The 12,497-nt window shown below is 54.4% G+C and overlaps 1 protein-coding gene and 1 pseudogene across 1 annotated transcript; both read left to right on the forward strand.

Moving 5' to 3' along the window:
- The first annotated feature begins 2,154 nt into the window (after positions 1-2,154).
- NDUFC1 (NADH:ubiquinone oxidoreductase subunit C1) lies at positions 2,155-6,014 on the forward strand. Its single transcript, XM_056134538.1, has 4 exons — positions 2,155-2,253; positions 2,554-2,657; positions 4,852-4,923; positions 5,811-6,014. The coding sequence occupies exons 1-3, from the start codon at positions 2,187-2,189 to the stop codon at positions 4,909-4,911; spliced, it is 231 nt and encodes a 76-aa protein (XP_055990513.1). The 5' UTR covers positions 2,155-2,186; the 3' UTR covers positions 4,912-4,923; positions 5,811-6,014.
- Positions 6,015-11,845: 5,831 nt separating this feature from the next.
- LOC130042390 (uncharacterized) lies at positions 11,846-11,945 on the forward strand (annotated as a pseudogene).
- Positions 11,946-12,497: the final 552 nt, after the last annotated feature.

Consider the following 12,497-nt stretch of genomic DNA (forward strand, 5'->3'; position numbering starts at 1 on the left):
GAATTTCTCCTTAAGAAAGCCCTTTACGGGGGACTGGAGCGATAGCACAGCGGGTAGGGTGTTTGCCTTGCACGCGGCCAGCCCCGGGTTCAATTCCCAGCATCCCATAAGGTCCCTCGAGCACCGCCAGGAGTAATTCCTGAGTGCATGAGTCAGGAGTAACCCCTGTGCATCGCCAGGTGTGACCCACAAAAAAAAAAGAAAAGAAATAAAGCCCTTTACATTGATGTTTATCCCATTAAACTAACGTCCTCAGATATGTAATAATCTAACCTGGAGAGATTGTTAGGCAACCAACAAAAGAATGGTATTCTCCTTTGAATGATTACTGACTCTAAACAATAGTGTTCATGTAGGACAGTGAGTCTGTGAATCCATGCCTTTTCTCTCTCATTTCTGGCTCTTTTCTTTCTTTTTTTTTCTTTTTGGGTCACAACCTTTTTTTTTGGGGGGGGGCACAAGGGTTACTCCTGGTTCATGCACTCAGGAATTACTCTTGGCGGTGCTCAGAGGACCATATGGGTTGCTGGGAATCGAACTCAGGTCGACTGCATGCAAGGCAAACGCCCTACCCGCTGTGCTATTGCTCCAGCCCTCTGACTCTCTTCTTAATTCTTGAGGTGCCCCTGCTTCAGGCCTGTTCATCTACCTGCTGTAGTCTGGCTCTGACCCCGGCCCCTCATCTTCCCACTTGAGATGTATACTTTCATACATTCATACTAGGCGGCTGGGATGGGTACTCTCTCATCTTTGGAGAAGCCTCCCAATATCTCCCCCCCATCCCCCCGCCACTGGCTTTTGGGCAATGCTCAGGGGTCAGGGTTACTCTGGCTCTGCACTCATGAATTACTCCTAGAGGTGCTCAGGTGACCATATGGGATGTGGGGGATTGAACCCAGGTCATAGGTTTGTCCTAAACGCTGTACTATCACTCCAGTTTCCTGCATTCTCTCTTGAGCACGTTTCTCTCTTTCTCTCCTTCTGTCCCCTTCCCCAAACCTTCCAAATCAGGGGCTGGAGCGACAGCACAGCGGGTAGGGTATTTGCCTTGCATGTGGCCGACCCGGGTTCGATTCCCAGCATCCCATATGGTTCCCTGAGCACCACCAGGAGTGATTCCTGAGTGTAGAGCCAGGAGTGACCCCTGAGCATCGCCAGGTGTGACCCAAAAAAGAAAAAAAAAAAAACTTCCAAATCAAACTTGTTTTACTTCAAAAATAAAATCCGAAGAGCTAGGGTCCAGAGTAACAGTACATGATGTAACGCGTTTGGAGACCCAGATTAGGATTCCCAGCACACATATGGTACCCCCACAGTCAGGAATAACAGATGAAAGTGCTGGGTGTGGCCCCCCACCAAAAATCTTTCAATACCCCTCACCGGCCCCGTGTCCGCCGGAAGTGATCTTTGAATTAGGCACTTTGAATTCTGCTCTACACTGCCTGGTCTCAGGGATGACCCCAGTTTATTAGGTCAACAGAGGAACGCTAGATTGGGGGTTGGGGCGAGGGCAGCCCCCTGAAAAGACTCAGTCCTGCCGCCCACGGTCGCGTGATCCTGAAATGCTCAGGGCACTGCAAATCCTCTTCTCTGCACGGGGCTGTGAAGCTCCACAATGGTAAGTGCGCGCCAGGCGCCCCGGGGACCGCAGGCTTCCTTCTCCAACACCAGGTGCGGCCTGGGGACGTTGGCTTGTCTCCTGGGCGCGCCACCTGTCACTGGAGGGCAATCATCACGGCACGTCAGGTGCTCACTGGAAGATGAAATGAGACAGTGCGTGTAAGCCAGACGACGCCCGGACGCGCGGGGCCTGCCTGGAACCCGGGGCCGAGCCAAGGCCCGTGCGAATCCCACCTTTCAGGCTCACTTCCCAGCTCGCTCATGCAAAAGCGGTCGGGAACTGTGACGCCAGCAAACCCTCGCCGAGGGGAAGGTCTGGAATAGAACCAGAGGGCAGGGACGTGGAGAAGAACTCCCGGCGCGCCCTGGACCCCTCCCGTCCCCTCCCCATCTCCCTCTACCGAGCCGCGGGCCAGCCCCGAGCCTGCAAATCGCGCGCGCCCCCGCCCCACGCGGAGCGGCACCTCCAGCCTCCAGGGGGCGCTCTGCCGCCGCCGCGGGCGGGGCCTGGAGGGGCGGGGCCTCGAGGGGGCGGAGCCTCGCGGGGGCGGAGCCCGACCAGCAAGATGGCGCCGTCCTGCCTGCTGCGCCCCCTGGCCCGGCTGCTGCCCCCCGCCTGGCTCCCGCGCGCCCGTGAGTGCCCCTCTTCGCGCGGGCCGCCCCCCAGCTCCCAGGCGGGGTCCTGCCTGGCCACCGCCGGCTCGTGGGGGCGCGGGGCGGCTGCGGCTCGGCCCGTCCCGCGGTGACCTTCGCGGCCTCGCAGCCCGGAGCCCGCACTAGTCTCCCCCGGGCCCCCCCGGTGCACCCGGGTGGTCTCGGGCGCGGGCTGGAGAGGGGGCTGGGGGGCACGGATCCCGCGCGGCGCCCCCGCCCTCCCCGGCGAGCGCTTCCCTCCGCGGCCCTTGGGGCTTACAGACTCTGTCCCCGTTGCAGTGCCCGCGCGGTCCAAGTTCTACGTCCGGGAGCCGCCGAACGACAAGCCCGACTGGCTCAAAGTGGGGCTGACCTTGGGCACCTCCGCCGTCCTGTGGGGCCTCGTAAGTGGCGGGGCGGGCTCGGGGTGCGGGAAGCGCCGAGCTCGGGCGCCCCCCGAGGTGTCCGGGGCGCGAGCCCAGGTCCAAGGCGGGAACCCAAACGCTCCACCGCCCGCGACCCCCGGGACGTCGCAGGAGGCCCAGCTGCTCCCCTCGCGATGTCCGGGACGCGAGCCAGGTCCAAGGCTGGGGGGCCCAAACGCTGCGACCCTCGGGACGCCGCGGGAGGCCCGGCCTCAAGCGTGCAGTCGCCGAGCGTGGTTTCGTGAGATATGTCAGTTTTACCGAGTATTGAAGGGCTGGGGTGATAGCACAGCGGGGAGGGCGCTTGCCTGGCACAGGGCCGACCCGGGTTCGATTCCCAGCATCCCATAGGGTCCCCTGAGCCACCGTCAGGGGTCATTCCTGAGCGCAGAGCCAGGAGTAACCTCTGTGCATAGCCGGGTGTGGCCCAAAAAGCCAAAAAAAAAAAAAAAGTACTCAAATGTTCTTGGATTTCTTGATTTCTTAATCTTTCTTGATTAAGATTGATGGAGTCTGGCAGGGGTCTTATGATAGCTGTGGTTGCCAGAACATCCGGGAACAAAGTTAGACAAGTGAAATCCCGTTAGACTTCCGGAGTATTAGACTTGAGTCCGTGCGTCATTGTTGTTGGGAGTGTTTTTAGTGGGTAGCTGCCCCCACCCCGTGTCTGTCTTCACAGGCTGGCAGTAGCTCCGAAGGCCCTGTTGCTCACCTCTTACCGATGAGAAAACTCTTTTTTTAATTGCTTTTGGGGGCACACCCAGCGATGCCCGGGGGTTCCTCCTGGCTCTGCAGCAGGAATCACTCCTGGCCGTGCAGGGGGACCATATAGGATGCTGGGATTGAACATGGTGGGCATAGTGGGCTGTTGCTCCTGCCCCCAGGTGAAAAAACTCCCCACGAAATTCACCAGTTTTCCTTTCCAGAGCTACATTGAAATACCCTGTGAAGTCCTCTTTAAATATTCTTAATTGACTTAATGTTGTTGCTCTTTGGATTTTTTTTTGTTTTGTGATTTTGTTTGAATGAATTTGGCACTTCCTGTCAATCTCTCCACCTCCAGCTCTTAGATTTTGTTTTGTTTGGGGTTTTTTGTTTTGTTTTGTTTTGTTTTTGCTTTTTGGGTTACACCCCAGGATGCACAGGGGACTCCTCCTGGTTCTGCACTACACTCAGGAGTTATCTCTGGCGGTGCTCAGGGGACCATATGAGATGCTGGGAATCGAACCCGGGTCAGCCATGTGCAAGGCAAACGCCCTACCTGCTGCGCTATTGCTCCAGCCCCCTCCAGCTCTTAGATTTCTTATTTTGGATTTTGTCTTCCGAGTTGACACGAATGTATGTTAATTGACCATATTCAGCTGTGAGCCACTGATGGTACACACAGCATCAACGTGTAAGAGTGGTTCAGTTCTTTGCCAAGGAAGTCAAGAGGTGGAAAGGCACAACAGTGATCCTTTGTAATGAAGTTTGTTGGGACGTTTTGTATGCTCTTTGTTTAAATGTCTCCTAAAAAGGGTTGGAGCGGGGACCTGGGCCGAGCTGAGCGCTCTCTTTGCCTTCAGGAGCGCTGGTGTGGGTTCATCCTGGCCCTGCCTGGCCCTGAGAACTGCAGGGAGTGACTCCAAGCCGGGAGTAGCCTCCAGCACTACCAGTAGTAGTTACCCTGATGTAAAAGTATAGTAAGTGCACCCAGGTACTTGGGGGCAGTTGTGTTGTAGGGTCCTATAGTGGTTGTGGACCAGGTCCTGACCTCCTGAGTGCCTAACATATGCCCAGCCCTTGGCACCATTTCTCTGACCCCACAGCAAGATATTTTGAGGCAGACTCCATTCCAGTAACTTACTATAGTCTGTTGTTTTAATTCTACCTGATTTTTTTTTTTAGGGAGAACCATCACACGCAGGGCACAGGAATCTAGGGTCTACCAGGTCACACAGTTCCATGCTAAACCCTGGGCCAGGGCCAGGGAGCTTGGGACCGTGGCTTCCCGGCCCCCGCATATCTTAGCTTTGAATTTCTAACGAATACCTTACCGAGGGTTTTTGTTTTTGTTTTTTAAGTCTATTCGTCTTCCTCTTGTATATGTGTAAAAAGATAGAAGTATCTTTAGTTTGCCTCCTTAATTTGCTGGAAGATTGCATTTCTCATTTTAACTTGTACCTGCTTCTAGCTCATCACGCAACATAACGAAGATGTTGCAGAGTATAAGAGAAGAAATGGATTGGAATAAACTTTTGAGACAGTAAGTATGAAATTTCATGAGATGGAAACAATTATATAGGTTGATGTAACCTCTTAAAAGAATTTTTTTTTTCTGTTTTTTGTCCACATCCAGATATGCTCAGGGTTTACTCCTAGCTCTGCACTCAGCAGTTATTCCTGGCAGTGCTTGGGATTCTGGGGATCAAACCCAGGCTGGCCTCATGGAAGGCAAGCACCCTACCCACTGGAGTATCTCTCCAGCCCCTTGTTTGTTTTGGGATCACACTCGGCATGCTCAGGGCTTACTCCTGGCTCTGTGTTCAGAGAATCACTCTTAATGGGCTTGGGGCACCATCAGGGGTTCCAAGAATCAAAGTCAGGTCAGACGGGTGCAAGGAAAACACCCCTATCCTCAGCCCCACTTGTATGAATTCATAGTGCTGGACTTAAGCATCTTTTATCAAAATTGTTGGTAATCATTACTCTGTTCAAAGAAGGTCTTAAGAATGAAGCCAAGGGGCTAGAGCCTTGCACTATGGCTCTAGCCCCAAGCTTTGCACTGCTTTGGTAATTTCTATAAAATGTTTCTTGCCTTGGGGCTGGAGCAATAGCACAGCGGGTAGGGCGTTTGTCTTGCACGCGGCCAACCCGGGTCGATTCTCAGCATCCCATATGGTCCCCTGAGCACTGCCAGGGGTAATTCCTGAGCGCAGAGCCAGGAGGAACCCCTGTGCATTGCCGGGTGTGACCCAAAAAGAAAAAAAGAAAATGTTTCTTGCCTGGCCAGAAAGATAGTACAGGGGTTAAACAAGAAAAAAAAAAATTGCCAAAGTGTAAATAAAATAAGGGATTAATGCTCTCCCTGGATGTGTTTTTTATTCTTGTTAGGATTCTCTGAATTTTTAATTCTTTTTTTTTTTGTTATAGGTTTGCTCTCCGTAAAGTTAACAGCAAGTCATCTGGATCCACCAATTTGTTGATTGTAAATATGAAAGAAAAAGTTTTAAGTTATATTCCAAGTCAGCATTTATTTTGCATCTTCAGAATGAAAAAGTAAAAATTATCTGTGGTGACCACTTGGACCAATGAGCCTTTTCATAATTCAGAGTAAAGCTGGGTCCTACTACCTGAGTGTGTTGTGTATTTTGGCGTCAGTGTTCAAACTGGGGGCCTCACCTCATGCCCTCAAGGCCCTTCCCTGTCTCTCGGCAGATCCCTCGCATATCTGAAGGGTGGGTTGGTTGGTTGATCCCAACAACGCTCAGGGCTTACTCCTGGCTCTGTGCTCAGAAACTACTCCTGAGATGCACAGAGGACCATATGGGATGCAGGGCTCGACCCCAGATCGGCTGCACGTAAGGTGAGCTCCCTGCCCCCAGGACGAGGTCTCCAACACGCAGTAGTTCTTTTTCACCGCATTTCCTTGGATTTGAAGGCTCCTCATTTGAGGGCCCTTTTATTTACCTTACGTCAGTGTGAAGTTTATTGTTCGTATTGGCTAGTAGTACTTTCTGAGGAGTTGACAGGGCACGTCGAGACAAATTGCAATACAGGGTATGTTGGGATTCTGTGCATGGGAAACCATTGTTAACAGTATCATGCATCTCAGAGTCTTGGTCAATAAAAAACATAAAGGGGATTGGGGTGAGATAGTACAGTCAGAAAGACACTTGCCTTGCTCACAGCTGAGTCTAGTTCTATCTGCGGCACACCACATGGTCCCCTGGCCCGCCAGGGGTGACCCTGAGCCCTGCTGGATGTGGCCGCAAGACAAAAAGCAAAGAAAGTCTGGAGTACAGTGTAGCAGGTCGGGTGCATGGCCAACCTGAGTTCCATCCCTGCACCACATGTGGTCCCCTGAGCGCTGTTGTGTATGGCCCACAAATTAGAACGATAAAAATAAACTACAGGTAATTCCTCATCTAAATCTTACAAAACAGTTAAAACTTAGTTGCGGGCCTAAGGGGTTAAGACCAGGAGCACCCCCCAAAAAAACACATTGTAATTCCAATATTGTATGTCACATATTTACAAAATTGGGGACTGGAGAGATAGTCTGTTCAGGGTGTATGGAGTTGCTTTTCATACAGATCCCTGTTGCTGTATAGTTCCAGAGCATAGCCAGGAGTAAGCCCTGAGTATGGCCCCCTAAAAACCAAAATCTTCAGAGCAAGAGAGATTGAGGTCATACAGGGGTTAAAGTTAGGGCCTTTCACGGAATGGGGGTGGATCCGGTCCTTTCCTCCCCACTCCAACAAGACCCCGAGTCGCCACCCATGAACGGCATCTCTGGCTCCTGATCAAGCTGCTTAACGGCCATGATCCCAGAGGCTCAGAAACAAATCTTGGAACCCAGTGGCTTTTGGCAGAAATGTGTCCAGACCCCACAGTAGGTTACTGTCACCAGGCCACCCCAGAGGGAAAAGGGTCTTGACCCTCCGCCTGCTCCCCCTAGGCGGCTCAGTGGCCGCCATCCTCCAGAGGCCACTGGAGAGTAGGTTTGGGCCCTCAGTGACAAGACACGTGGGGCCTTACAGGATGGGGGTGAAGCCGGCCCTTTCCTCCCCGTCCCAACCATACCCTGAGACGCCGTCCATGAACGCCCTTTCTGGCTCATGATCAAGCTGAAAAAATGTGGTGTCAAAATGTTGAATGATCCCAGAGACTCAGAAACAAATCTTGAAACCCAACGGCTTTTGGCAGAAATGTGTCCAGTCCCTGCAGTAGGTTACCAGCGCTGACCAACCCAGGTGGGAATAGGTTTCATGCCTTGTCCTCTTCCCCCTGGCAGCCTGGTAGCCAGCATCCTCCAGAGGCCACTGGACAGTCAGGTTTGGGCCCGCAGTGACAAGACAAGCGGGTCCTCATGGGATGGAGGTGGAGCCGACCATTTCCTCCCCACCCTAACGAGACCCCAAGTTCCCACCCATGAATGGCCTCTCTGGCTCCTGGTCAAGCTGCTTACTGGCCATGATCCCAGAGACTCAAGAACAAATCTCGGAACCCAGCAGGTTTTGGCAGAAATCCCTCCAGATTTAATTGTTAAAATTTCGGAATTTCAAAATCACGTAGCCACTACTGCAGCCATGCGACATCATATGTTATTCTTAACCAGCAACAGAAAATAAATTGTCTACTGTTGCCCTTTCGGCAGATCTGAGTGTTGGGGTAAAGTCCCAAATAATAATGGTGGGTGTGGTGTCAAAATGTTGAATGTAATCAAAGTATAGAAAGAGTAATTATCTGCCCCACAGGTAGGGGGAAGGTGGGGGATGGGGGTATACTGGGGATTTTGGTGTTGGATAATGGGTACTGGTGAAGGTACGGGTGTTTCATTGTATGACTGAGATTTAAACCCGAAAGCTTTGTAACTGCTCTCACGGTGATTCCATAAATAAAATTATAAAAAATGGGAAAAAAAGTAAGGGGGAGTTCATGCACAATTCAATCAGCCTAATCAGTGGCTGAATAAATAGCAGTACTCCTGCAAAAAAAAATAAATAAAGTTAGGGCCTTTCACTTGTCTGATCCTGGTTCTATCCCCTGCACCACATATGGCCCCAGGCAGTGCCGGGAGTGTTTCCTGAGCCCACTGCATGCAGTTTGGTAAACACAAACTCCTACCCTGAAAAAAAGAGAAGAATTTGGTGTTAAGAAAACAAATATTTATTTCTGTGGCATCTAGGAAATCACTCTTTGAAAACTGCTTTTAATTGCACCGCACTTAAGCCAGAATCAGTCTGTTAAGTGCCAACAAAGGAGTCTTGGACTGTTCTCCAGACGACATCATCTTTGTCCACACGCAAGTAAGTGATAAGTCACTGGAACGCAGCCAAGTTAGCTCTGACCCTCGAATCATGTTTCTCCAACCAGTTCAAGAAAAATGTCAAGGATGTGTCCAAGGGTAGCCGGGGAAGGGAACTGGCCTTCCAGAGCAGAGTTAAGACTCTCCCCCGGGTTGGGGCAATACAGATCACTCATAAGACCGCAACTTGAGCCTGGCCAGCACAGGTCCCGAGTTTGGTCTCCCCATCCCTGCAGTGGACAGAGCTGGGCATCCCCAGGAAGCACCCTCCCCCAAAAATCGGGATACCAAGGCTACTCAGGTTTGGGAGAAGCAACTTGCCAGAGCGGCCTGACCACCAGGCAAGCCTTCTGTCAGACACATTTCCTAAAGATGCCGGAAGTGCTCTCTAAATGGAAAGTAACATCTCCCTCTAGCAATGAGCTAGAACATTCTCTTTGGATGTTCTAAATTCTCTTTGAATGTTCCAAAGCACTGAGCTACAGGAAATGAAAAGGTAGCTGGGGAAGTTGGGAATTATTCTCATCTCTCAAGGCTGGGTGCTCTGGCTGGAATGGCCACATGCAACCTGGAGGGGCCTCCTGGGGGAGCCATCCCGAGCACTGAAATGCAGAGGCCAGATGGGGACCTTGGCACTGCCTTGTCCAGCAGGCTAAGAACTTCCACCTAATGTGCTTCAGAGCCCACCTCAGTCCCTCAGTAAAAGCTTTCCCTCAGGCCTTTCCCTCAGACCCCAAACTCACCCTCTTAGGCTGGAGAGAGTTGCTTAGCACTCTGCCAACCAGGGTTCGCTCTCCATCGCCATATATGGCCCCACCAGCCCTCCCAGGAGTGATTCCTGAGTACAGCCAGGAGCAAGGCCAGAGAACTGCCTGGTGTGGGGCTCCCTGCCCAAAAATGTGAGCTGTTTTTGGGGTGTCCACACCCAGTGATACTCAGGGCTTACCCCTAGCAGGGCTCCGGGGACCATTAAGAGGTGCTGGGGATTGAACTCGGATCAGTCGCAGGACAGCAAGGCGCCCTACCCACTGTGCTATGGCTCTGGGCCCACAATTTTTTTTTCTTTTTCTTTTTTGAGGGGGGAGTGCCAGGCTGTTGGTGCTCAGGGATGGTGCTGGGCTCATTATTGGGGAATCATCGCGTGGTTGCTGGGTGCTGCAGTCACGGCCAAGTGCGAGGCAAGCACCTGACTCCAGCCCCACATCAATTTCTCGCGGCCCCCACGAGTCGCAGAACTGAGACCTCGGAGGAGCCCCCGGCAGCCCCGCGTGCCCGTGGTGGCGATCCGGGCTCTTGCCCACGCGGGAACGTGCGGCCCCTCGGGAGAGCAAACCCGAAACCCCCGGCCCGAGATCCTCCCGCACTGAGCCCTGTTCCGGGCATTGCTCCGGAGGTGACACGGCCGCAAGGTGGGGGGGCACCGAGGGCTGGCGCCGGGGACCCCTCTGCTCACCTCCCTCCAGAAACTTCCAGCCGCGCATTCCACTCCGCAGCCGGGTCGCAGGGAGAGGGGGTGGGCGCAGAGCCCGCGCGGGACCCTGGGTGCGCTGGACCTCTCCTGCACGCGCCGAGCAGGTGCGCAAGCCTGGAGACCCGGGTTCGAGCGGCCTGCTAGCCCCGCAGGGCCTGAGGCGTGGTCTCCGGTAGCCCGGGGCGTGGTCTCCAGTAGTCCCGGGGCGTGGTCTCCTCCGGCCCCTCCCCGGGACGTGGTCTCAGGTAGCCCCCGAGGCGTGGTTTCCTCCGGCCACTCCCCTGGGCGTGGTCTATGTTAGTTCCGGGGCGTGGTTTCCTCCGGCCCCTCCCTGGGGCGTGGTCTATGGTAGTCCCGCGCCGTGGTCTCAGGTAGCCTCCGGGGGGGGGTGGTCTCATCCGGCCCCTCCCCGGGGCGTGGTCTATGGTAGTTCAGGGGCGTGGTCTCCTCCGGCCCCTCCCGGGGGCGGGGCCAGCAGGTCGGGGCGCGGGCGCGGGCGGCGTGGGCCGCAGAGTCCGGGTACCCGTCCGGGCGCGATGTCTCTCCGCAGAGCCGCCTCCAAGACCCTGGCGCTGGCGCAGCCGCTGAGGGCGCCCCCCGGTCCCGCGCCCCTCCGGAAAGACGGTGAGAGCCCCGCGTCCGGGCTCCCCCTAAGCCGTAGGAGCCCGGGGGGCGCGGGCGGAGGATGCAGGAGTGTCCTGGGCGCACCCAAGTTTCTGCAAACTTGGGAAGCCGGGAAACTTCCCCGCACGCTTTCCGCATCCCCCGGCCCGCCTGGGTTCTCGCCCCTTGTTCTGGAGCGAGGGACCTGGCCTCAGTTTCCTCATTAGTGAAAAGGGGGCAGCACGTTCGTGCGGAGCTGAGAGCGCGGCGGAAAGTGGTTCCCGGCGCACTCCCGGGACCACCGGGCTCTCCCACCTCGCGGCCCAGCTGGGGGAGAGCGCGGAGCCCTTGGAGGGGTGGGGGCGGGCCCGGACCCGCGCCAGGAGGAGAGGAGCTGGGGGCATCTATCTCCCGGCCGGGACGCGTCCCTGCCAGGCAGCCGCACGGCTGGAGCTGTCCAGCGGCGCGCTCGGTGCTGGCTCGCAGCGCGGGGAAACGGAGATCCGGACCCGAGAGGTATAGGGTCAGGCCCTTTGCTCTACCCGCAGCTGACCCCGGCCTTCCCTGACCCCTATATGCCACCCCCCTTCTGTACCTTGGCCCGGGGCTCCCTGGAGAGGCGGACAGGGAAGATCCCGTGGCCCCTCGTCCACGACTGTCCACCCCGCTGCCCTGTTCTCCTTTGAGGCTGGTGGGAAATTCTGCTCCAGGGACAGGAAAGATGCGTTTGCCTTGATCTTTACGCTAAGAAAGATAGAGCGATTTGTCTTGATGAACCAGGGAGAAGCCTTTCTTGGGAACTTCTAAAAAGCAGAGCCGTCGCGTTAGGGGGAGGCGGGACGGCAGCTTGAATGACACACCCCAAGCCCCCCACAGTCACACCCATGTCTTCTCTGCAGACTCACACACAGAGATGGGGTGTGGCCCAGCGGTGCTCTGGGCTTACTCCCGGTTTTGCCCTGGGTTGTGGTACCACATGTGGTGCAAGGCTATGCTATCTCTCCAGTCACAGAGGGTACACTTTTAACTGCTTCACCAAAGTTTGCTCTCTCCTTTTTTGCTTTTAAAATGCGGAACTTTTGTGCTTAGTTTGGTAATTCATGTGCTGAAATTGGAACAATACAGAGATTAGTATGGCCCTGTCCAAGTTTGGCGCACAAATTTGTGAATGTTCCATGTTTTCAAAAATCCGTGTACATTTTTTTTTCTTTTTGGGTCACACCTGACTCATGCGCTCAGGAAATACTCCTGGCGGTGCTCAGGGGACCATATGGGATGCTGGGAATTGAACCCAGGTCGGCTGCGTGCGAGGCAAATGCCCTACCCACTGTGCTATCACTCCAGCCCCCGTGTACCTTTTTTATGGAACCGGAGCAATAGTACAGCCGAGGGGGTGTTTGCTTTGCACGCATCTGACCCTGATTCAATCGTTCGCACCCCCCCCCCCCAGCTGGCCAGAAGTGATCCTTGAGAATAGAGCCAGGTGTGAGTCCTGAGCACCACCGGATGTGGTCCAAAAACAAAATACATAACTTTGAAAACATTTTTGTTTGTTTTGGGGCCATGCCTGATGGAGTAAGTCAGGGTTTACTCCTGACTCTGCATTCAGGGATCTGATGTACTCGGGGGAGCATATGAGGTTCCGGGAATCAAACCCGGGTCAGCTGTATGCAAGGTAAGCAGTCTACCCTCTGTACTGTCTCTCCAGTCCCCAAAACATAACTTTTGAAAACAA

Source organism: Sorex fumeus, unplaced genomic scaffold, assembly GCF_029834395.1.
Source record: "Sorex fumeus unplaced genomic scaffold, SorFum_2.1 ptg000099l, whole genome shotgun sequence".
In the NCBI taxonomy this organism is placed as follows: Eukaryota; Metazoa; Chordata; class Mammalia; order Eulipotyphla; family Soricidae; genus Sorex; species Sorex fumeus.

Excerpts from the sequence above, each read along its gene's own strand:
- NDUFC1 (XM_056134538.1), top strand. The coding sequence starts at position 2,187 with ATGGCGCCGTCCTGCCTGCTGCGCCCCCTGGCCCGGCTGCTGCCCCCC. Across the intron at positions 2,254-2,553 it reads CGCCTGGCTCCCGCGCGCCC|TGCCCGCGCGGTCCAAGTTC; the intron begins GTGAGTGCCCCT and ends TCCCCGTTGCAG. Across the intron at positions 2,658-4,851 it reads CCGCCGTCCTGTGGGGCCTC|CTCATCACGCAACATAACGA; the intron begins GTAAGTGGCGGG and ends ACCTGCTTCTAG.